This window comes from Carcharodon carcharias, chromosome 23 (genome assembly GCF_017639515.1).
Source record: "Carcharodon carcharias isolate sCarCar2 chromosome 23, sCarCar2.pri, whole genome shotgun sequence".
Classification (NCBI taxonomy): Eukaryota; Metazoa; Chordata; class Chondrichthyes; order Lamniformes; family Lamnidae; genus Carcharodon; species Carcharodon carcharias.
Genome location: NC_054489.1, coordinates 23,998,442 through 24,024,016, shown reverse-complemented (window position 1 = coordinate 24,024,016; position 25,575 = coordinate 23,998,442). Strand labels below are relative to the sequence as shown.

The window sequence follows — 25,575 nt, the reverse complement described above, 5'->3', positions numbered from 1 at the left end:
AAAATCTGCCCCACTGCTGGCAGGCTGATCATTCTTGTTCTGTGAAAATTATGGAAATTAGCTAATCCCAAACTTTCTGATCAGAGCAGCTTTCTCAGATTTTGGTGGACATCAGTCCCACTTACATTTACACTCCATCAGGAGGCCAAGAAATTTAGGGCCAGTCTTCTTTTAGGTGTAGAAGTTGGACTTGATCAGATTGAGAGTATTTCTCACTACTGGCTATAAGAATCATTAATGAAAATGTGGATGGTGTAAATATGAAAAACAAAATACTGGAAAATACTCAACAAGTTGGGGCGCATTGGTGGAGGGAGGAACAGAGTTACGCTTCAGATCAATTAATATTCATCAGAACTGGAAGATGTTAGCAAATTCTAAGTGAAATGAATTCGAGCTATCTCAGCACACTTTGTAATATGAATTCATATCATGTCATATTCATAACTTGGCAATGCCATTCACAGAAGAAAAATGGGCATGTGAGAAATTAATATGCCACATTGGTGACGTGATAAATGTTATATGGTAAGATTTATTGTTGAGGAAAAGAAGAGGAAGCTTTCTATTGCACGTAACTTGTGTCATTCGTAATCAAACTTAACCATGTTGTACCTGATTAGTACCTGTTGCTGTGGCAAAAAATAGAGAAAGTAGTTTCTTACCATGACTAACATACATGCCAAAAAAATTCAATTTGGAAATCATACATTAAATGCATTTGAACTTCTTTTAGGAGTTGATTATAAACTAGAACCGACCGGTCAACATTAAGATTACAAGTGTGTTAGATCATATTTACTTGACTGGTTCAAAGTATGTTGCATTGTTAAACAAAAATGTAAATGCTTTTAGCATGCTACTTTCTGTTAATTTCTCTCCTCTCTAGGTTTAGTCTATGACACTTTTATGCTCAAACACCAGTGCACTTGTGGGAACACTAACAACCATCCAGAGCATGCAGGGAGAATACAGAGTGTCTGGTCTAGGCTTCAGGAAACAGGGTTACTCAACAAGTGTGAGGTAAGAAAGAAGGGAAAATGATGACAGTGACTCAAAAATATTCCAAAAATACTGGAGCCAAATACAGTTTCCCCAAGAATGAATTAATAAAAGAGGATTGTTTCAACTTGCAAACTTATGAACTACGACCCTGAAGTAAGCATTGCGAGCACATAATACTTTATCTGCTTTCCCAATTTTCTTAGGTTCTTAAGATCCTGGTTAAGGATCTTAAATAATTCATTGAAGTAATAGCAAGCTTTATTGAATACAATTGAAAAGAGGGCGTTGTTATGAAATTGTGATCTGAATTGTGTTTGAAGCACCTGATATAGGCCAAGAATCCCAAAACTGACTAGTTTGAAAATGTGGACTTGCACCTGAAAAGGTGTGAAACATGCAACAGCAAAGTACACTGATATCTAATCCAAATCTTAATTTTTTAATATGTTCTGTTATAGTGCTTTGCATTTGCTTAAGAAGTAACAATCCACTTTGGACGTGATTTTTTTTTGAATGACCTTTAGCACCTCTTCTGGAAAGGCCTACTGTTACTCTTCTGAGGCCAAAAATGCTGCTTTTCCAGAAAATTTTAAGTGGTAGCCATATTTTTCGTTGTATGAACTACATGGAATGTCTACTTATTAATAAGAGTCAATCTGTGCAGTTCTCTAGGGGGCAGAATTTTTAGCTTGGTGTGCGAGCCCGCATCCAACCCGTTCGAGCGTAAAATAGCGCATGATGACGTCAGGCAAGCGCCCCAATGTCATCCTGCACTCGCGCAATATTTCAGTCGGTGAGCGCGCATAGAAGTCGGAAGTGTGCCCACCGACAATTAAAAGGGCAATTCAGCCCATTAAAGTTCCAACTATCCCCGATTTTTCGTGGTCTATCCAACCTTACGGTTGGCAGATGGGCGAATCTGCCAGATGGATTTTGCATTTTTGATGAAAACTTTCCAAAGGTGGGATGAGGTTATTAAATAAAAAAAAATAAAAATGTTTGGACAGATTTTTCATCATCTGTATGTTCAGCTGATTGATTCTGATGCGTGGACACTTGTTTCTGGATTGTAAAATCTTTATTGATTGCTTTTAAATTCTTCAGCTCCCTGAAGCAGCTCCCTGCCTTCAGGGAGCTTTCATTCCGCGCTCCCCCTGCGTCTGCACTTAGGTCAGCGTCCACCCTCCTCCCACCCCCACCCCAGCAGCGCTGAGCATTTCAGCACCTGTTTCACACTGGCTGGCTATTAATGGGCCACCAGGTGTGAAATCGCGGCCAGCAGTCCATTCCCGGCCACTCCCGTGCCCACAATTGCACGCACCCGCCAAACTAAAAATCCTGCCCTAGGATTTCCACCTATTGTCCAGTCCTAAACACTTGAAAAGCCTTCGTGTGCATTGTAATGGGAAATAGGTTTGATTAAGCATGCACAAAAGCAAAACGTTAATGTTTTGTACATCAAGAATTTTTCCTGTTGGTTATTTTAGGATCATGAATCATCAAACTCCCAGCCAATTAACTTGATTCAATCAACCTGGCAGTTCTGTAAATTGTAGCACATTTGTTAACTTATCTGCTGATTTGAGATCAGTTTTACTCCCAAGTGTCAATAGACATCAAGAAAGTTTGCAAGCCTTCCAAGATTTTTTTGTGTTTTTATAAAAGGTTGGGCCCAATTGCTGCAAACCCCAAATTCAAGCCAGACATACAAAGTTCACAAAACTGCAGATGTATTCATTTTTAAAAACAAAAATAAATTGGTGACTAAAACCGGATAAAATCTGGGACAGAATTTTTCTCTCGTCGGGCGGGCATGTGCCTGACCCAAATGAGTGTAAAATGACGCACAATATTTTGGTCGGCAGCGCACCCACCGACAATTAAGAGGCCTATTAAGGCCCTTAATCAATTAATTGACTAGAATTTTTTGCTGCCCATCTAACTGTTCAGTTGGCAGGCAAGCAAGCAAATAGGCCAAGCGGCCTTTGCATTTTTGGCGAAACCTCATCCATGGGCGGGATGAGGCTTCAACCAGTGATTTAAAAAAATAAAACCTTTTAACACTCAAATTTATTATGTCCCTGTTCATGTGACAGAGTCACATGAGGGGACATGTTTTCAGTATTTTCAATATCTTTACTTTTTATCTTAAAAATCTTCAGCTCCCCGAGCTCTGTGCCTCAGAGAGCTTTTACTGCACACGCCCGTGCACATGCGGGAATTTCAGCCCTCGCCCCGTCACCACCCCTGCAGCGCACGATTTATGTTGGCTGGCTGTTAATTGGCCAGCCAGCGTGAGATTGTGGTCGGAGCTTCCCAACTGCTCCTGGGCCCGCCCACCTGACAACCAGAAAATCCTGGCCCTGTTTGTAGCAAATATCCATGTATAAAAAGGTTTTAGCTTCTCACCTCAGGATCTTGGCTCTTGTCCGTGCTTCTAAGCTGATGGTGTTAAACATTGTCTTTGATCTGGAGGTCCCTTTCAGAATCTGAAAAGAAGTTGCACACCACACATGCTTGGGGTTTAAAATTGTCAAAAGTTGAAGAAGCTCCAAGAAAGCTCAGGAGCTTCCACAATGGAAGTTGGCATCTCTGGAATTATATGTGATCCAGAGTACAAGACAAAAACTTTGTCACACTCAAAATCTGGACTTTTGCTGCATGATTTGAATCTTCATTTAAAAGAACTGTCAACAACAAAATTGACTGATAGCACCTTATTTGCTCTGTATTGATGTGCAGTAGAGACTGTTGTATGTGCCTGCGTGCCATTGTGATGTAAAGGTGCACAGCAGAGCGAGGGTTAACTAGGGAATAGTATCGCCTACTTTATGATATGAGGAGGCGGTGGCTTGTGGTATTATCACTAGAGTAGTATTCCAGAGACCCAGGGTAATGCTCTGGGGACCCATGTTCGAATCCTACCACAGCAAATGGCAAAAGTTGAATCCAGTAAAAACCTGGAATTGAAAGTCTGATGATGACCACAAAACCATTGCCGATTGTCCTAAAACCCATCTGGTTCACTAATGCCCTTCAGGGGAGAAAATCTGCCATCCTTACCTGGTCTGGCCTACATGTGACTCCAGATCCACAGCAATGTGGTTGACTCTTAGATGCCCTCTAAACAAGGGCAATTAGGGATGGGCAATAAATGCCGGACTAGCCAGTGATGCCCACATCCCATGAATGAATAAAAAAATGTATAGAGTCACATGCTGTAAGACTCAGAGAGAACATTCTGGAAGCAGCTGGTGGCAGTTGGTAGCAGCACCATGTGCATGCAACTGGGATCTGTATATAGTTAAAGATTAGCAATAAATGTTTCATGCAAGTCTCAAGATCTCATCATTGAGACATCAAATGAACCCATAATATAACAGGGACCACACAACAATGTTTGATAAACAAAAATGCTGCTTTTTTGTTATATATTAAAAATAAAATGTCATGACGTGGCAGATTATATGTGCCAGGTGGACCAAATCCACAAGGGAAACTTGGCCACGCTACCACAACGGTTTTGTAATTTGTATTTATTATGAGAAGATGTGTGCACTGAATTCAGAAATAATGGGCAGAATTTTTCCCTCGTCGGGCAGGCCCGGGAGTGGCCACGAAACCAACTGCTGCCCGCGATCAGGCTCTGACCGCGATTCCACGCTGGCTGGCCAGTTAATGGCTACACGTGTTGGGACCCTCAGCGCTGCTGGAGTGGGGGCGGGAGGAGGGCCGAGGCGTGCACATGCATGGGTAGCATGCACTTTTAGCTCCCTGAAGGCACAGAGATGCCTCAAGGAGCTGACAGATTTTAAATACAAAAGTGAACTTCTAACTTTCGAGGTAAACATGTCCCCACATGTGACTCAGTCACATGAAGAGGGACATGTGAAAAAGGATGTTAAATTTTTTTTTTAGTAAACGCTGGAAACCTCGAGGATGAGATGGATGAGGTTTCATTAAAAATGCAAAGGCCGTCTGACCTATTAGTGAAAAATTACTTTAAGGGCCTTAATATACCTCATAATTGTCGGCGGGCACACTGCCGCCTCTTGCGCATGCCCGCCGACCATAAGATTGCAAGAGTGCGCGATGACATCAGGACACTCACCTGTCCCGTTTCACTCCCGTTCAGGTCGGGCATATGCCTGCCCACGCAATGAAAAATTCTGCCCGATGAGTCCACTAAGACCTTTAGAGATTTTGAAAACTAAATTAAAATATTTCATAACAAAGCATGGGCTCAGCATTGGTGCAGATCTGTTAATTGAAATATTTATCTATCAATTAATTATCTGTTAATTTATCTATTTTGTATTATAATTCCTGATAACATATGTCCAAGTCATTTTTATTGTGTTAATAAATATTTTAATTTAATTTTCAAAATCCCTAAAGGTCTTAGTGGACTCATTGGGTAGAATTTTTTGTTAATAAAATTAATTAATAAAAAAGATTTCAAGCACATACATAAGACTACAGTTACTTAATACTATAACAACTGCTAAAATTCCTAGTTAGCCTGACACCCAGTTACACACCCCCTTTAAGGCAACAGTCCAAAATAGATTTTAGATGTTTAAAAAAAAAACAGCAAGTTAACTCAGTACCCACTCAACAGTGGAATTCCAAATGGCTTTCTCCAACTTTAGTTACTGGACACAACAGACTTATGCACAAACGGCTGGAGGCTTCTTCAAGGCTGTTTCACACACTCCAGTTAGATCTTACTTGGCTCCTAACATAGCCTTTCCTTCTCCTTTATATATGTTTCTCTCTTTAATATGTAAATTCCATTGTTCCATATGTCTTTGGAACTGTACCTTTCCCATAATATAAAAATTTTCATATTGCCAATATTGTCAATAACCTTTAGGAAAAATAAACACACTGCCAAGCCTTGCTTATCTGGCTAGTTGTAATCAGACTAACATCCCTTTAAAATCCAAACAATCCCTTTGCTTTTCTAAAAATGTAAAATCCCTTCACACCTTACATGCTAAAGGGTCATGAGGACTCGAAACGTCAACTTTTTTCTTCTCCGCTGATGCTGCCAGACCTGCTGAGTTTTTCCAGGTAATTCTGTTTATGCTAAGACAGCATCCATGTTTACCCATTGGTGTTTCAAGTACATTTCTACACCTAGCTTCTTTTGATAGTTTCAAGTTTGCAGTCTACCTGACTCCAAATATAATTAAACCACACTGGTAGAACCATCTACACTCACCCATAAACCTACTTATCCAACAAACCAGAAAAATAGTGAAAATTATTATACTTTCATAACAAAAAGGAGAACTGGGTGTGGCACAAGTGGTTAGAACAGTGTGTTTTTTCAACCCTGGGACCTGGATTTCAAGTCAGCTCAAAATACGTTGCAAAGAACATGATTGAAGTTTATTGTGGGATTCAGTTTATTTCACAGTGCATAAAAGACCAGAGTACAAATTTGGGTCTTACAGACTAATAGCTGATAGTAATATAGTATTCTTGCTTATGAATCCATTTGAACTTATGGGGAATGAAAGAGCATTCTTGTACATTACAGGGCACTCTTTGCAGGTGGATTTTGACCTTTTGCCGTTATAATGTTACAAAACCTACAATGTATCTAAACCTTTCTGTGCTTGACATGGAAGGTCTGCATGGTGTTAAGTGTTTTTCCTCAGCACAACAGTCCATTTTAATAAATAGATACAGATGCATATACAATTAGAAGTTGTTGCTTTCTCTGCTTAAAGAAACAATATTTATGACTGCCCTTGAATCTCAAGTTTGGTTTTAGATTATGTGGAGTATATACTATTTGATTAAAGCATGGACTCGGTGTTGGTGCAGTTAATCTGTTAATTTAAATATTTATCTATTTTGCATTATAATTGTTGATAACATATGTCCGAGTCATTTTTATTTTGCTTAAATTATTCTTTCCTGCTCTGAGAAAATCCAATGGTCAAAATAATAGAACTGTGCACAGATGATAGAGGGACAGTAATTGTATATCTGAATTATGTTTCTGTATGCACCAATGTGATAATATCTATTATGTATTTTCTTTATGTGCAAACAAGAACTTGAATAAAACTATATTAAAGAAAATTGGGAAGTACAATGCATACATAGTTTATAGAGAGAAACCAAAGAGATGTGTAGATGCACTTAGTAACGTTTAAAAAAAAGTTTTTACTTTGCATTCTGTAGATTAATAAATTCTAACAATGGGATTTTAGTCCACTTTTTAATAAAAGCTTGTTCTACCCTTTAATGAATCACGTGTTCTATTTTGCAACCATTGCTACTCAGCTTCTATACCGTTCTGTGAAAGTGACCATGCAACAACTTTGAAATAACAATGTTCTGCTCACAGCATTTCATCTCCTCAGAATCACAGTTATGACAGTATATTACATTTTCTGTTTCCTCACTTGAGAATCATGATATGTATTATATTGTAAGATGCTGTGGAGAGAGTTAAAGGTTATAATCCTATCGAACGGGGTAGGAATCTCTCACTTATAAAACAGTCTACACTTATACCATTTATGATACATCAGCCCTAAATTCTTCAACAGAACTGTGCACTGAGCTCTCATGATTCAAATTATGTTAACACTTTAAAACCGAATGATTTAGGGGGTTGTCTCAATACACCTGCAGTGGTTTTACTTGTTACAGGGGAGATAAAGTGTGACATTTACAACTTGGAAAGCATGCTCATGCTTAGAAGTAATTGATTGTGATGGTTAATGCTTGGAAAAAATTGGATACATACAACAACTAAGTAGCACCTGAGCATTCAAGGTGCAATCTAGATTTGGAACTTTTAATATCAGTATAAAGCTTGCTTAGTTATTATGAGGAACCTATATGTAATCTATTATTATTATTATTATTATTAGTATTATGAGGAACCTAGCAAGTAATCATCAGAGGTTCAAGTGTTTATGCCCTGTACACCTGAAATTTATACATATTTATGAATATATTGAATCCATTATTCTTAGAAAACTGGGTTGGCACAGAGACCACCTCTTCACTGTTGCTTCCCTAGCAGGAAATTTCAGATGTGTACCACCTAAGTAATTAAACTTTTGAGCACTGAATGTTCTGAATGGTGTTTAAATCTTCACCCTTTCTGATGTCGCAAAACTTTGTTTAAAATATTTGTGGCAGTTAATATTATAAAAGTCAGGGACCACTATGAAGACACATTAACCTTAATTTAAAATATTCATGGAATAAATTGCTGAAAGCTGTAGTTTTGCCCTACATTTTTATTTTGGTGGAGAAATGCTGTTGCAGTCCTCAAATAATTAAATATACTCTACTTACTTTTTCAGCGAATCCGAGGTAGAAAAGCGACTTTGGATGAAATCCAAACAGTGCATTCAGAACATCACACATTATTATATGGCACCAGCCCTCTAAACAGACAAAAGCTGGACAGTAAGAAGTTGCTAGGTATGTGGTATTTAATCACAAAAAGACCAAAGAAGAAACAACCCTTTATAGCAAGTGAACCTTGTCTTGACTTGCAATGTTAGAGTTCTGTTTGCATTATGAAAATGTGTTTCCATATTACATTCGTTTACTGGTTTGGAGGAATTACATTCCTATATGATACATTGGGCAGGCTGAGAATGCTCAGTTGATGTAATTAACTTGCTAAATTCTTGATCATAAATACTTTTAGTATTTTAATTTGAATACTTTAAAATTGCAATTAAATTACCTAAATAATAGTTAACTGAGTGTTACTGAAGGATTTTCTATTGCCTTTCCAAGAAATAAAGATGTACTCAGCTTTTCACCGTTAACTGAAGAATATTCTGTTGGCATGATTGTCTAGGTCCAATTACACAGAAGATGTATGCACTGCTACCCTGTGGTGGACTTGGGGTGAGTACAACCAAGCACAGCTATTTGTTTTTTTAAAAAATTTCTTTGGTGTATTTGATTGATTTGATATAAAATCAATGCTACCTCAAACCTCTTGTGTTCTGTTTATTGTCCTCCATTAGTAACTTAGGAAGCTGCTGGTCAATGATAAAATATTTGACATAATAATTGATGCCTTCCAGAGATACATGCTGTAGAGTGGAGTGTACAGATTTGACTGCTAAAGTTAGAATGCCACATTTAACTATTTCCAATGCAGCAACTCAGAATAAGGGTCGCATTGCAGATAGATTTCCAATGCCTCCTTTGGCTTTTTTTTACGTCAGTCCTTTAAATGGTATTTGGGGTTCTTATTAGTGAATATACTTAGAGGATGTCTGATACACAGCATAAAATTATGCTAATCTTGTTAGGATAACCTTTTGCAGTAGCATTTCAGTGTCATTTCCAAAAAGTTACACAAGGTGCAGAGTTCTGCCAGTTTCATTTTCATGTGTGGTTATAAATAGATCAGTTCTGTATTTGTATTTATTGTGTTTAACATTAAATTACTTTGAACTCAGCCTGTGACTGTAAAAAGCCAATCATGCTGAATATTTTAGGTAATTTTAACTGCAAGCCAATGCTATGCAAAGCTATCTAAATCAAATTTAGCCATTATGATGCAGTGTTTTATAAGGTACCCAAGCAATTCAGTTGATTGAAAATTTTATAAGCTTTGGGGTCACAGCAGGTTTCAGGCTGGCATGAGCAGGGCAAGTGCAAAACATACTCATTAACCTAAATTTCAAGCCCAGGATATTAAAACTCTGGGGCTCTATGACATTTGATTGATGCGTTTCCCACCCAATTGTACCAAGACTGAAAGCCCATCCACTTTCATGATGCAATTTCTGGTGGCCTGGAGAGATCTACTTAAAATGGAAATGCAGCTCTTAAAGGAGGGTTACATCTATTTCTGCAAGATTGTTGGAGAGGGTTACTTTTTGGCAAAATAAATTTGAAGCAAAACCCAGGTTCTCTGAGGTCTCAGCAGTTAAAAGCACCAATCAGAGGGGCAAGGAGGGATCTTCTGTTTCCTATGAGCGCCAGGAAGTGAGGTCAGTGAGGTGAGAGTGTCTGCCTTTGACGTCAAGATAGCATTTGACTGAGTGTGGCATCAAGGATTCCAGCAAAACTGGAGTCAATGGGAATCAGGGGGAAAGCTCTCCACTGGTTGACCCAGCACAAAGGAAGATGCTTGTGGTTGTTGGAAGTCAATCATCTCAGTTCCAGGACCCCACTGCAGGTGTTCCTCAGGGTGGTGTTCTAGGCCCAACAATCTTCAGTTGTTTCATCAATGACGTTCCTTTCAACATAAGGTCAGAAGCGGGGATGTTTGCTGATGATTGCACAATATTCAGCACCATTCGCGACTCCTCAAATACTGAAGCAGTCCATGTCTAAATGCAACAAGACCTGAACAATATCCAGGCTTGGGCTGACAAGTGACAATAAGGTGTCACTTATTGCCACTACCACCATACAAGGGCCAGGAAATGACCATCTCCAACAAGAGAGAATCTAATCATCACCCCATGACATTCAACGGCATTACCATCGCTGAAACCCCCACTATCAACATCCTGGGGGTTACCATTGAGCAGAAACTGAACTGCACTAGCCATATAAACACAGTGGCTACAAGAGCAGGTCAGAGGCTAGAAATTCAGTGGTGAGTAACACCTCCTGACTCCCCAAAGCCTGCCCATCTACAAGGCACAAGTCAGGAGTGTATTAGAATCCACTTGCTTGGATGAGTGTAGCTCCAACATGACTCTATAAGCTTGACACCACCCAGGGCTAAGCAGCCTGCTTGATTGGCACCCTTTCCACAAACATTTATTCCCTCCACCACCAAAGAACAATGGCGGCAGTGTGTACCTTCTATAAGATGCACTGTAGGAACTCACCAAGGCTCCTTAAGCAGCACCTTCCAAATCCACGACCACTACCACCTAGAAGGACAGAGGCAGCAAATACATGGGAACAACACCACCTGGAAGTTTCCCTTCAAGCTGCTCACCATCCTGACTTAGAAATATATTGCTGTTCCTTCACCGTCGCTGGTCAAAATCCTGGACCTCCTTCCCTAACAGCACTGTGGGTGTGCCAACACCACACGGACTGCAGCAGTTCAAGAAGGCAGATCACCACCACCTTCTCAAGGGCAATTGGGGATGAGCAATAAATGCTGCCCTCGCCAGTGACACCAGATCCCATAAATGAATTTTAAAAAGTCTTCATCCCTCTCACCCACATTTCTTAATGCTCTAAGCAATTCCCTCCTCTACATCATATCCTTCATCACCCATTACATGAGCAAACCCATTCTCTATCCAAACTCCTGTTCACCTGTTCCTTCCTCCCTTCACAGCAGTCAGTAGTGAAATTTTCTTCTCATATTGCAGCCTTTGCCGACTCAGCAACTTCTCTTATGACTCCTCCTTCAGTTTCAGCTCCAACCACTTGCTTTCCATTCAACACCTTTTTATCCTGTTCACATCTGTTTCTTCTCACTCTCAGCCTGAGTAATACCAGCTAAGCCGCAGATATGGGCATCCTCTTTTTCAGTGAACCTCACTTAATAACTTCTGTCCCCTCTTTCTGCAGGACAGATGCCACACAAGTCTGGGAGGGGACAATGAACTTGAAGCTAGCGCAGCATGCTCTGGAGGTCTGTGGCCCCTAAAAGTTGAGGCTACTCAAAACAGCACCTCTGACTAGTATTTCATGTACCTCAGACAAATGCACATTCAGCTACTTTAACAACAACAAGCTGCATTTTGAAATCCGTGGGTTGTTGCAGTGATTTGTGAACTTAGACAGTTAAAGAAAGTCATACATGGTAGATTCATCAATCAGAAAGTGATTATTTAATGATTTAAACAATTTACACAAGCATGAAACATCAATAAATGCATACAACCTTAAAATCAAGTATTTCGGCATCAATGAAGATGAGTGATCAGCTATCTTGAAGCTCTTGACGTTTCTTCTTATTCTTGGACATCCTTCCTCTTGATTAACCTTCTTCAGGCTCCTCCAACTGCAGTAAAGAAACTGTCAAGAAGTCCCATTTTTATATGATTTTTACCAGTTGGAGTGCAAGTTAAAGTTAGGAGAGGTATCATTTTGGTCACTTGCCCATTGTTGCTTTAAATGATGGGCAGTTGGCTAGGCCACTCAAAATAGTCTTTCCACAATTTGAAACTTCTTTTAGCTTTCTGCCTGTGTGAAACCAGGATGTGAAATATTCCGTAGCCTCTTGTATATGTGAAACCAGGTGCTGTACTTTTAGTTGTCTTGCTCAAGGACTTCTGACTGTCTCAGCACTGTTTTTCCAAGTCCATTATTTTGAGAACCGAAGACTTGTTCACAGCTTCTCTAGGATTCTGCATATTGCTGCCTTTGCAGTTTAACTTAGAATCAATGTTCCATCTAAGCTGTATGACAGCGTAGCAACCCCAAAGTTCCCTTACACAAGTTAGTCCCTTTAATTTATGTAAAAAAGTTTAAAGGGCCCATGCACTTAAATCGCCCTGGGGGTTAGATCCTCTCCCAGCTCCACTGTAGGAGATAGAGATGGGGCAATAGGGATCCAACTATGAATAGAAAACTGCTTGCCTTGCACAGGCGGTTGTGCAAAGTATTCAAGCATCTCAATAATTTTCAGTACATGCTTGAAAATACGGAGTAGTGTTCTTCCAACCTATGTGCTATTAGCTTCCAGGACAAGACTCTGCAGCCTTACCTTGAATAGTGTGACCATCTGCAGGGTTCCGCAGCCAGGCCCTCATAACAGGAGTCAATCTTCACAGCCTTTGCACTTTTCGTAGTACTTGAAATGGCTACCATACTTGTGCTCAGCTCTATGCTGGCAAGACATGGACTAAAGAGGTAGGGCTGTCAAGTAGTCACCATCCCTTGCAGTCTACTTTCCTGCAGATCAATGTAACTCATGAGGTACAGCTTCATGGGAGTGGCACAATGGGAGTAGTGCATGCTCCCATCTGTCAGGATGTTTGTATGTTTACTCCCTTCCACTGCCTCAATATAGAGCTGCATGGTGCCAGAAAGCTGGGCAAGCCTCAGCAGCAGCCAAAGTGCAGAAATCTGTAGCTGGGCCCTCACAACCTCAAGCACCCGCATGTTGTCAGCAACAAACATCTTGCTTCCCAAAATAATCAACAGCAACCTTCCACTAGTCACAAGTAACAGAGTTAAGAACATAAGAACTAGGAGCGGGAGTAGGCAATTCAGCCCCGCAAGCCTGCCTCGCCATTCAATACGATCATGGCTGATCTAATTTTGGCCTCAGCTCCAATTTCCTGCCCTCTCCCCTTAACCTTTCAACCCATTGCTAATTAAAAATGTCTCAATTTCCTCAAATTTATTCAGCATCCCGGCATTCGCTGTACTCTGAGGTGGTGAATTCCTCAGATTCACGACTCTTTGAGAAAAATAATTCCTCCTCATCTCTGATTTAAATCTACCACCCCTGAGCCTAAAATTATGGCCTCTCATTCTAGATTGACCCACAAGGGGAAACATCTACATTGTCTATCCCTTTTAGCATCTTCTATACCTCAATTAGATCTCCCCTTATCCTTCTAAACTCTAGCAAGTATAGACCTAAACTGCTCAATCTCTCCTCATAAGACAAGCCCCGCATCTCTGGAATCAATCTAGTGAACCTCCTCTGAACTGCCTTCAATGCAACCATATCCTTCCTCAAGTAAGGGAATCAAAACTGTGCACAGTACTCCAGGTGTGGTCTCACCAATGCCTTATATAGTTGCAACAACACTCCCCTATTTTTATACTCTATTCCTTTAGCAATAAATGCCAAAATTCCATTTACCTTCCTTATTACCTGCTGTACCTGCATGCTAGCTTTCACCGATTCATGCATGAGGACACCCTCTGCACTGAAGCTTTCTGAAGTTTCTCTCAATTTAAATAATAAGTCTCCTTTTTATTCTTCCAACCAAAATGGATAACCTCACACTTATCCACGTTAAACTCCATTTCCCAAATTTTGGCTCGTTCACCGAACCTGTCCATATCCATTTGTAAACTTATTTCTTCACTGCAACTTACTTTCCCACCAAGTTTGGTGTCATCTGCAAATTTAGCTATAGTGCCTTTTGTCCCTGAATCCAAGTCATTAATATAGATTGTAAATAACTGGGGCCCAAGGACCGAACCCTGTGGCACCCCACTAGTTACAGCTTGCCATCCAGAAAAAGACCCATGTATCCCAACTCTCTGCTTTCTGTTGGTTAGCCAGTCCTCTATCCAAGCTAATATATTACCCCTAACTCCGTGTGATCTTATCTTGTGTATTAATCTTTTGTGTGGCACCTTATCAAAGGCCTTCTGGAAGTCCAGATATACTACATCCACAGGATCCCCATTATCCACTTTGTTTGTCACATCTTCAGAGAATGCTAGCAAATTAGTCAAACATGATTTACTCTTCATAAAACCATGCTGACTCTGATTTTGACTTTTCAAATGCCCCATTACAACTTCCTTAATAATGGATTCCAACAATTTCCCAACGATAGACGTTAAACTAACTGGTCTATAGTTTCCTACTTTCTGCCTCCCCCCACTTTTTGAATAAGGGCGTTATATTAGCATTTTTCCAATCCACTGGAACCTTTCCAGAATCCAGAGAATTTTGGAATATTATAGCCAATGCATCCACTATCTCCACTGCCACATCCTTTTTAAGACCCTGAGATGTAGGCCATCGGGTCCTGGGGACTTGTTACCCTTTAATCCCAATAGTTTGCTCAGTACTATTTCTATAGTGATGATGATTGTTCGAAGTTCCTCCTCTATACCCTCTGCACTACCTGTTACTATTAGGGTGGTACTAGTGTCCTCCACCATGAAAACTGAAGCAAAATATTGATTAAGCGTCTCTGCCATTTCTGCATTCCCCACTATTAACTTCCCAGTCTCATCCTGCAAGGGACCTACTTTCAATTTAGCTACTCTCTTTCCTTTTAGATATTTGTAGAAGCTTTTGCTATCAGTTTTTACATTTTGTGCTAGTTTTCTTTTCATAATTTACCTTTGCTCTTTTTATTATTTTTTTGGTAACCCTTTGTTGATCTTTAAAAGATTCCCAATCTTCCAGCCTGCCTCTGACCTTTGCAATATAGTATGCCTTAGTTTTTGCCTTTATGTTATCTTGAACTTCCTTGCTTAGCCATGGATGCTTTTTCCCCCTCTTACCATCTTTCTTCCTCTTTGGAATATATTTTACTTGGGAGGAATTGAAAATCTCCTTAAATATCTGCCACTGTTCATCAACTGTCCTACCTTGTAGTCTTCCTGCCCAGTCCACTAGGGCCAAGTCTGCCCTCATGCCTATGTAGTTACCTTTGTTTAACTCCAGAACACAAATGAACCTACTTTTAAGAACTCTATGATTGACACCTGAGTGAGAAATAACTTTGAGAAAATCATTGAGCTTTGCATTATTGATCAATCGCTACTATTACATTTGCAGTATTTTACAGTAGCAGATTCTAAGTCTGCAGTGTTAGTAGGTTATTGATATCGAAATTGGCTGAATGAGTTCAATATTCTTTAATACAGGATTAAGGGATTGGTAAAGTTGGCAACATGGATTTTTAATCCAGACGATCTTTGTGTAATTTTTCATGTTGTGGGAATGAACAGTGTACTAGAAAAGTTGTTTGACAGTTGATCGCTGGCCTTTAGCTGCAATGTAATGGCTCAGCTTCCTTCTGCTTTATCCTTGCCTTCTTCCAGTTCTTTGTCAGCTAATGAATGTTCTTGTTGCTCCTCCTCCTTCAACTGCAATCCAGTCTGTATTGCCATGTTCAAAACGTACAGGTACCTGAAACTTTGCTTCAATAGCACTATTGTGTTGAGTGACGTTCGAGGTAGTGCTATGGCTGTGATTGTATCTGAGCTGTTCAAACTGGGATGGTGGCGGGGTGTTATCAGGGTGTGCATGAAGTAGCCTTGCCAACAAGCAGCCATCCTTTTATATTCCCAGAAAGGTGGAATATTTGATTCTTGCAGGATGAAAGCAGTGTGACATTTGCCTGTACAACTGGCACAGACTTGCATGATCCTTCTGCAGTGATCACAAACTGGTTAGATGTTAATTAGGTGATCTCCCTTCCTGTTAATGAAACCTGTAGGCTGGTCTTCTGGTGTCTTAATTGTTACCTGAGTGCAGTTTATGATACCCAGGGCATGAGGGAATCCCTTCTCAATGTGACTGTTGGCATCCATGCAAAGGTGATATATTGATTGGCCCCGGCAAAGAAGACGTTGGGGCCCTGATTAATGCAGGGTGCACTGCAGACTGGCAGATATGGATGACGTCTCCAGTAGCAGTCTGGAAGCAACCTAGAGCAGAAAAAGAGTTCAAAACAGTAGTGACTTTGACAACCACTGGCAAAACATGGCTATTTGTCCCAGCTGAAAGTAGATCTTATTGTACAAAAATGAACAGATCAGCGATAGTCAGCCAGAAGAATCCAACCTCCTGATGCATGCTCCTAAAAGATATCCAGGAAAGTGAATTTTGGGCTACAGCATCCCACCGCATTCAGGTACATTTTTTATACAAGCCGACCTGCTGCTTTTTCTGGTTGTTCAGTTGACTGCTACTTCTGCTCTAATACAAAAGCAAAAATGATGGGCTGAATTTTCTGTTTGTCAGGCGGGCGGGCCCAACCCAATTGGCGGCGGGCACAGAGCTGATCGCTGCCGGCAAAACGGGCCACGCCGCCATTTTGCGCGGGCAGGCCAATTAAGGCCCGCCCAGAATGTTTCAGATTCCCGTGTTCAGCAGAAAATTCAAATCTGCGGCAGGCATGTTCACACTGCCGGTTCCAGTGCGGAACCAGCAGTCCGTATAAAGAAAGGCCAGGCAGCCTCCTTTAGGCTGTTCACCATGGCCAGCGACTGGGCTCCAGACGAGGTCAGGGCAAAGGAGGATGAGGGGGGCAGTCTGCAGGGTAGGCCAGCAGGGGGCCAATGTGCCCCTCGGTTCTCCAATGCCTGCGTTGCTGCCCTCCTGGGAGAGGTGTCAAATTGTTGGGAGGCGTTGTTTCCAGAGGAGGAGGGCCCCCCACATGACCAGGCAGGCATGGCAGGAGGTGGTGGAAGCAGTAAGCTCTCAAGATGCTATGCGGTGCACAGGAACCCAGTGCCGCAAGCGCTACAATGATTTGTTGCGCTCTGGAAGTGTGAGTACCATGTTGGCCTTGGCCATTTTACCCAGCAGGTAGCCTTAGCCTTTGAGGCTCACCCCCCCCCCCCATGTCTTAGTGTCATTACTGCATTGGGCATTTGGCACACGCTGGGTGGGCAAACAGATAGTGACCATGCTTACATCAGCCTTAGTGGTTGAGGAGAAGATAGGTTCTCCTGGCATCATATGTTGATGTTTGTTGCATTTAAGTTGTCTGGGGGCAACCTGCAGGGGAGGCAGCTAGATACATACTCAGAACTCCAACATATGTCATATTGATGGTGATGAGACGGTGGAAGGGGAGCCTCAAGTTGTCGTGGCCAAGAGCCATCTGCTGGCCACAGCACTGCATCTAGTTGCGCCTCCCTGCCATGGGCGCTAAGACCCGTGTGATATTCAAAATGATGGACGCTGAATGTGTCTAAGGTGGCCGTTGGAGGAGGGAGTTGGGAACAGCTGTTCTATCTTCTGGTTACTGATCACCAGTAGTGTGGTCAGGAGCCGCTGGAGGCTTCAGATGGGCCACTGTGGTTGGGGTGCGGCGTGCACGTGCAGATTACATGAGCGATCAGCCCCAATAAATGCTCTTCTCTGTTCTGCAGGCAAAAACAGAGAACAATAGCCAGGAACATCTGCGGACTGGTGGTGGGTACACCGTGCTGCAGCACCTCACCACATATGAGGAGCAGGCCATCGAGCTGGGGAGGAGGCAGGCAGCCAGGTCAGCAGGTGTTGGCGAGGCTAGGGTGCAGCGGCCAGGTATTTGAGGGCCACAGTCCCGTCCACTCTGTCTCCCCACCATCCAAAGCACTGATGATTGCTGCAATCGTTAATGCAGCAGCACTGCTCATTGACAGACTGATACAGTCAGACATGCGGGTCATACACAAAGATCCCTCAGCCCCTTGAGGATGCGCGTCTCTAGCACCTTCCAAAGTCGCCTTATCCCATTTGTGACCACTATCCCCATGGCCTAACATGCTATGGCATCACTGCTGCACATCCAAAGACTTATTGCATCTTAGGAGGGTTTGTACCTCCACCACCCTTTCAGCCAGTGCATCCCACATTATTCTGTCCAAAAGGTCCTCAGCACTTCACCTGACAACCTCATGGCACTGAACTTAAATAAATGCCACCACGTTAGTTATTCCTGCACCAAGGGGAAACGTTGCCTTCTGTCCACCCGTTCTGTGCCCCTCATAAGAGTATGAAGGTCAATAATGTGACCTATCAATCTCCTGTGCTCCACGGCAAATGTTGCAAGTGTTTGCAATGTTTCCTCATAACTCCAACTCTGCAGGCCAGCATGCATCCAGATCAGGATCCTCTGCACCCTCCCACTCCAGTGCCATCCCTCCCATGAAGCGCAGGTCACAACTGAATGCAGAAGTCTAGATGTGGCCTCCACAGCGTTTCCTGCACTTGCAACATGACCTCCCTTTTCCTACGTTCGATTCCTCAGCTAATAAAGGCAAGTTTGGCTTTGACCTTGTTAAATGCCTTATGTTCCTGTTCTGCTACCTTAATGGGTCTACCCAACAAGGTCCCTGTAATCATCGTGACTTCCAACCATTACTCATGTATTCCCGTACCTTGCTTGTCTTGCCCAAGTGCTTAACCACACACTTATCCACATAACGTTCCATGTGGCATTCCTTAGGCCATCTGACCAGCCTATCTGTGTGTGCATGAAATGTTTGGGCCTCCTCTTGACTACTTAACACCCCACCAATGTTCGTCTCCTTAGGTTCTTGAAGGTTGAGCGCATTATGAGCCTGGGGGGTGGGAAAGGGATGAATGGTGTTACTGACTGAACACTAACTGATGCACTGTCCTTGTTAATTTCAGCATCACCACCACATGGCCGCCAGGAACAAGTCCAGAGTCCCCCCCTCCACACCTGAGGGGCATCACTTGCAACTTGTGTCACATCATTTCAGCGAGCAGGGGATCAGGCACATACTGAGTCCGGCAGTGATGATGAGTCTCTGGAGATGTCAGCCATGCAGCAGCTGCAGAACAAGCAGCAGGGTGTGCGGGAGTATCTAGCAGGGTTGCATGAGGGTGTGCTTCACTTGGTCTCTGTGGTGGAGGAATTCAGGCAGAGTGTCAGTCATGGCATGAACCTCAGGACAGAGCTTCACGCTTCCTCCATTGAGAGATTGGCAACTCTCATGGCGAGGGGCTTCCAGCAGATTGAGAATCTTCTGATGGGGTTATGCTCTGACCTGCAAGCCCTCACAGCACCAATGGCCACAGGTGGTCATTCGCAATGTGGGAGATACTTTGGGTACCAAGTGTCGCAGCTCGGTGCCCATCCATCTGCAGTGAGCAGGGAGGTCCAATGTGACCTCACGTTGGTACAGCAGCTGCCTGCCGTCGCTGTGAGCTCCTCTCAGGGCACTCTGGATGAGGGCAGCAACTCCTCCGCCCCTCTGCTAGTGACCATTGCATCCGTTCAGGCCGCCAAAGTCATCGAGGCCAACAGGACAGCAGAGTCAGGAGGCTGTCTCACAAGCCACTCCGAGCGATGAAGCGGCACCAAGACGTAGCACACGCAAACGTAAGCATAAGGCACTCCACAGGTTTGTCACTGGTGATTTTGTGTTGGCCCTTGATTAGGGAATATTTCATTATCTGTGTCAGAGCAACATTTGTTGTTTGTTTTGGTGGCAATAAAGTCCACTTTTCAGACTATGGCTGAGGGTGTTTCCTTTGTGCTGCATTTGTATGTTTCACAGACATATCATGAGTGTTTGAGTGGACATTGATGTTTCTGTACTAAGCCCTTAGTTGCAGCTGATGAGGTGGAAGATGTAGCACCTAAGTGCCACGTGTGGAAGCGCCAGGCAATGCTGGTCCTGCAGATCCATGTGTATGGAGCTAGCTGAAGGTTCGTTGGATTAAATTGTCCCAGGTGTCCCTGCCTCCTTGGTGTAGTAGCGGGTCAACGTGCTGCCCCTCATCATCGCCCTGTGCTTCCTCATCCTCTGAGCCACTGCTGGATTCATCATGTGCAGCCTCATCCACTGCATCAAGGTCTTCATTGTCAATTGCATTCCCCCCCCTTTCCAGCGCAAGATCATGCAGAGCGCAGCATGCTACCATTATCTCAGAGACGCGATCTGGGGGGTACTGGAGTGCGCCCCCGAGCGGTCCAGGCAATGGAAGCGCATCTTGAAAAGACTGATGGCTCTCTCCACCACAGCCCTTGTGGTGCCATGGCTCCTATTGTACCGCTGCTCAGCTTCTGTTCTTGGATGGCGGGGAGATGTCATGAGCCACCTTCTGAGCGGATAGCCCTTGTCACCCACCAGCCAACCATCCAGCCGAGCCAGAGCACTGAAGAGCCCCAGCACCTGGGAGTGTCTGAGGATGTAGGCATCATGGGAGCTGCCTGCGTACCTTGCACAAACTTGCAGAATCTGCATCCTGTGATCACACACTATCAGCACGTTCATGGGGTGGAAGCCCTTCCTGTTGACGAAGGTACCGGGCTCACCTGCTGGTGCCTTGATGGCCACATGTGTACAGTCTATTGCACCCTGGACACTGGGGAAGCCAGCAATAGCTGCGAAGCCTCTGGCTCGGTGTGCCTGACTTGCCTGGTTGCAGCAGAAGTGGATGAAGGTCAATGCACGTCTGAACAGAGCGTCTCCGGTACATCGATGATTACTTCGGTGCTGCTTCATGCTCTCGGCGGGACTTGAAAAAATTTATTAATTTTGCTTCCAATCTCCACCCCTCCATCATTTTCACGTGGTCCATCTCTGACACTTCCCTTCCTTGACCTCTCTGTCTCAATCTCTGGTGATAGACTGTCCACCAATATCCATTACAAACCCACCAACTCCCACAGCTACCTCGACTACAGCTCCTCACACCCCGCCTCCTGTAAGGACTCCATCCCATTCTCTCAGTTCCTTCGCCTCCGTCGCATCTGTTCCGATGATGCTACCTTCAAAAACAGTTCCTCTGACATGTCCTCTTTCTTCCTTAGCTGAGGTTTTCCACCCACGGTTGTTGACAGGGCCCTCAACCGTGTCCGGCCCAATTCCCACGCATCCGCCCTCACGCCTTCTCCTTCCTCCCAGAAACATGATAGGATCCCCCTTGTCCTCACTTATCACCCCACCAACCTCCGCATTCAAAGGATCATCCTCCGCCATTTCCGCCAACTCCAGCATGATGCCACCACCAACACATCTTCCCTTCACCCCCCCTATCGGCATTCCATAGGGATCGCTCCCTCCGGGACACCCTGGTCCACTCCTCCATCACCCCCTACTCCTCAACCCCCTCCTATGGCACCACCCCATGCCCACGCAAAAGATGCAACACCTGCCCCTTCACTTCCTCTCTCCTCACTGTCCAAGGGCCCAAACACTCTTTTCAAGTGAAGCAGCATTTCACTTGCATCTCCCCCAACTTAGTCTACTGCATTCGTTGCTCCCAATGTGGTCTCCTCTACATTGGAGAGACCAAACGTAAACTGGGCGACTGCTTTGCAGAACACCTGCGGTCTGTCCGCAAGAATGACCCAAACCTCCCTGTCGCTCGCCATTTTAACACTCCACCATACTCTCTAGCCCACATGTCTGTCCTTGGCTTGCTGCATTGTTCCAGTGAAGCCCAACGCAAACTGGAGGAACAACACCTCATCTTCCGACTAGGCACTTTACAGCCTTCCGGACTGAATATTGAATTCAACAACTTTAGGTCTTGAGCTCCCCCCTCCATCCCCACCCCCTTTCTGTTTCCCCCTTCCTTTTGTTTTTTTCCAATAAATTATATAGATTTTCTTTTCCCACCTATTTCCATTATTTTTAAATATTTTAAATCTTTTATGCTCCCCCCCCACTAGAGCTATACCTTGAGTGCCCTACCATCCATTCTTAATTAGCACATTCGTTTAGATAATGTCACCAACTTTAACACCTATGTGTTCTTTTGTCCTGTTGTTTATGACATCTTTTGATGATCTGCTTCTATCACTGTTTTTGCCTACAACCACACCACCCCCCTCCACTTCTCTCTCTCTCTCTCTTCTCCCCCCCCCCCCACCCCGCCACAACACCTTAAACCAGCTTATATTTCAACACTTTCTTGGACTGGAGCTCAAGTTCTGTCGAAGGGTCATGAGGACTCGAAACGTCAACTCTTTTCTTCTCCGCCGATGCTGCCAGACCTGCTGAGTTTTTCCAGGTAATTCTGTTTTTGTTTTGGATTTCCAGCATCCGCAGTTTTTTTGTTTTTTACGTCTGTAACCTGTTTGACACAAGTGTGGACAGCTGATTGGGAGACACTGCAAAGATCACCCAGCGAGCCCTGGAAGGAGCCAGATGCATAGAAGTGGAGGGAAATGGTGACCTTCAGAGCTGCTGGCATGGGGTGTCCACCCACACAGTTAGGAGAGATCTCAGGGCCAATCATCTGACAGATGTAGCTGACTGTTTCCCTAGACAGTCGGAGCTTCCTTCGGCATTGCACCTCAGTCATGTTGAGATAGCTGCTTCGCCGCCTGTATACCCTGGCAGCAGGATAGTGGCGACTTCTGTGGCCCCTTCCATCTTGGACAGCCTCTTGGCCCTGCGCCGCTTGTGCCTGCGCCTGGCCTCCCAAAGGTGGCTCCCCTGGTATCTGATTGTCCACTCCTGGCCTCCTTATTCTATCCCTCCCTTCCTCCTCAGAGGAGCTGCCTCCAGTGGAGATGTCAGAACCCATGCCCAGGCTAAATGGAGGCCTCTGGAAAGCTGCAGGCCCGATAAAGATTACTGTCTACAGAGTGCTGAGCTGAAGGTTCAAAGTACAGAGAACGCTGTTGGAAATCGATCTGAACTGCTAACAATCACACAGACAAGTTTAAAAAACTTTCTGCAGTAAATACTTTAGATAAATTATTAACAACCGCTCTGAGCCCACATATCCCGCCCGTGGATAAGGTTTGTTAAAAAATCTCAGCCCCCTGCCCGTTGCGCCCGTGTGCTGAGGCGAAGATCGCACGGGCTCCTCAAAAGCAGCGTCGATTGCCGAGTTAAGGGCCTTAACAAGGCCTTTAATTAATGGTGGTCGCGCTTCATAGCGCGCCTGCCCAGCTAAATATCGCGATGCCGCACGCTGACATAAGGACGCTCACCCGATGTCAGTGCATGACATTTTAAGCGCTGATGTGCAGGCTCCACCACCCACACGTCAGCCATAAAATTCTGCCCAATACCTATGATAAGCTAAAAGCTTAATTAGGATGCAGAAGGAAAATAAACAGCAGAAGGAAGCAACCTCCAAGATGAAGAATACTTGAAAATACACTAAGCACAATGACGCCCAGATCCCTATGGATCTTAATAGCTGCAGCTGAGTGCTTCTTTCAATAGTGCTTGTAGTAAGTGAGTCAGTCAGTTTTTGAAGCCAGTCCTGCATTTTACTCAGCACATTGGATGCTAGGCAGGACTTGTGGTCAGCCTAGTTAAAATTAAGTTGGGAGCCTAACATCACAAGACCAAGATTTTCATGCGGTACCCTTAGCTAGCTAAAGGAAGTTGGGAGTTAAAATAGGGGCCAACGAAAACGCAGCAGTAAGTGAAATTTGTATAATCATTTTTCATCTTTTTTTAATGTCAGTGAGCCAACTAACCCTTCAGCTTTTCACACTAAAATTTAATGAGCACACTGTGCGCACACTGATTGTATATGTAAACTTACACACACATCTAGAAAATGGCACGGAACTGGGAGTATAAGGTCAGGGCTGCCAGCTGTGCTTCACTCGAAATAAATAGTATTGTTAAATTGTATAGTTGCATTTATAGTACAGGTATAATGCTTTGGCAGGACCAGGAACATAATTTGAAACTCTGATATTACATAAGAAAATGTGACAGATAAAAGCCAGCTGGTGCATCTTCGCTTTCCCAATCAGTTGTGACGCTTTATGCATCATGTCAGGGGACACCTTACCCTAGATGCCATGCCGATTGGAAGGGCTGAAAAAAAACTGATTGGCTCAGAGGGTGAAAATTTGGTAAATTCCTCTCCAATCTCTCTTGGTGATCAAAACTAATCCAGGGGACCAAATTGGAACATAACTTATTATTTACCACTTAGCTCTTGGATGATGCATATTTGCAGTTCATCATAATGTGGAATACTATGTGAGAAAAAACAATGTTTTTTTGGGGAAATCTTTTCTGGTGTGTGAAGAGCTCCTAATACAGATATAATTCAAATTTATATATCATAGGCCAGATTGTTTTGTTGTGGTCCAAGAGCACCACTCTCAGATCTTTATTTTTGGATTGCTCTGCCAATCTCCCTGTGATCTGTCAGCAAAAGGGAAGTATAAGGCGACTGTGAATTTTGGCCAGTTTGCATGCTCAGAGTATTGACTTCATGACATCATAACGAAGATAAAAAGTTTGTGCATGACGTGGCATAAGGTTACAATGTCACCTCAGAATTACACTACTACCACTGTGGTACCACCTTTACTACTCTGTTGCAACAGACAGCAGCTAGAAGGACCAGATTTAAAAATAGTAGCTTCATATGCCATTTATCTTTTTTAAAAAAAATGAGCAGCTCATCTTGATGTGGCCACAAACAGTGAGAACAGCATAAAAACATTGCTGTGATGTCAAGAGATGCAACTGAATCAAATTTATTTGGTCAGGCTGCCTGCCATTTGAATGTGCTCCAGGTCCTGCTGAATAGGTAATATTCAGCACACCCAGTATCACTTTGCTTGTATGATTCCAACATACAAATTCAGGTTCTAAATTTATTTAATATTGTATCACCAAGTTGAGATGAATTTATTTTTAATTGTGTGGAAAATGATTAACCAAGTAAAGAATTTGATTTCATGCTTGTAATTTGCATTTTAATCTTTTAGTTACACAGCTAATATATTTTTTTTAGGAGTATGTGTCCAAATTCAACTTGGTCTTTATTTTATTCCGTAGTTTGGAGCATGGCAAAACTATAGACAGAAATTCTTTATTCTGCAAAAATCAAAAATAATGTACTAAAATGAATGTGCCCTCCATGTCTTTTCCCTTTCTTTCATCCAAATTCCACACTCAAGTTCTCCTCATAATAGCAAATTTGAATAAAAGGCAGTTGAGAATCAGTCCTTTCACAATAAATAGTATCTAATATCTACTTTTATCAATTGTTGAAATTTAAAAGTCTGCAAGTTGTGATTCACAAATAGCACATGCTTAAATTTCACAAATATGTAACAGATAAGTGTTTTGTCCATATCGAAAGAGGATTGTTTTTTGTTGGCAGCAAGCAAGAAAATTATAACTGCATCATTTAACTGATACTAAAAAAGTCTAACTTTAAAATATCAGGATTAAAAATAAATATACTAA

At 43.0% G+C, this 25,575-nt stretch overlaps 1 protein-coding gene across 10 annotated transcripts in view; it reads left to right on the top strand.

Annotated features, from left to right (window-relative positions):
• The window catches only part of hdac5 (histone deacetylase 5), a 378,423-nt gene that overhangs the window by 305,450 nt on the left and 47,398 nt on the right, over nt 1-25,575 (top strand). For 9 of the 10 annotated variants that reach the window (XM_041217570.1, XM_041217576.1, XM_041217573.1 and 6 more), the window contains 3 exons: nt 890-1,023; nt 8,346-8,466; nt 8,855-8,904. In XM_041217570.1, the coding sequence (XP_041073504.1) occupies nt 890-1,023; nt 8,346-8,466; nt 8,855-8,904 (305 nt within the window). Of the gene's footprint in view, nt 1-889; nt 1,024-8,345; nt 8,467-8,854; nt 8,905-25,575 lie in introns of those variants that run through there. The other variant, XM_041217579.1, reaches the window with a different exon arrangement.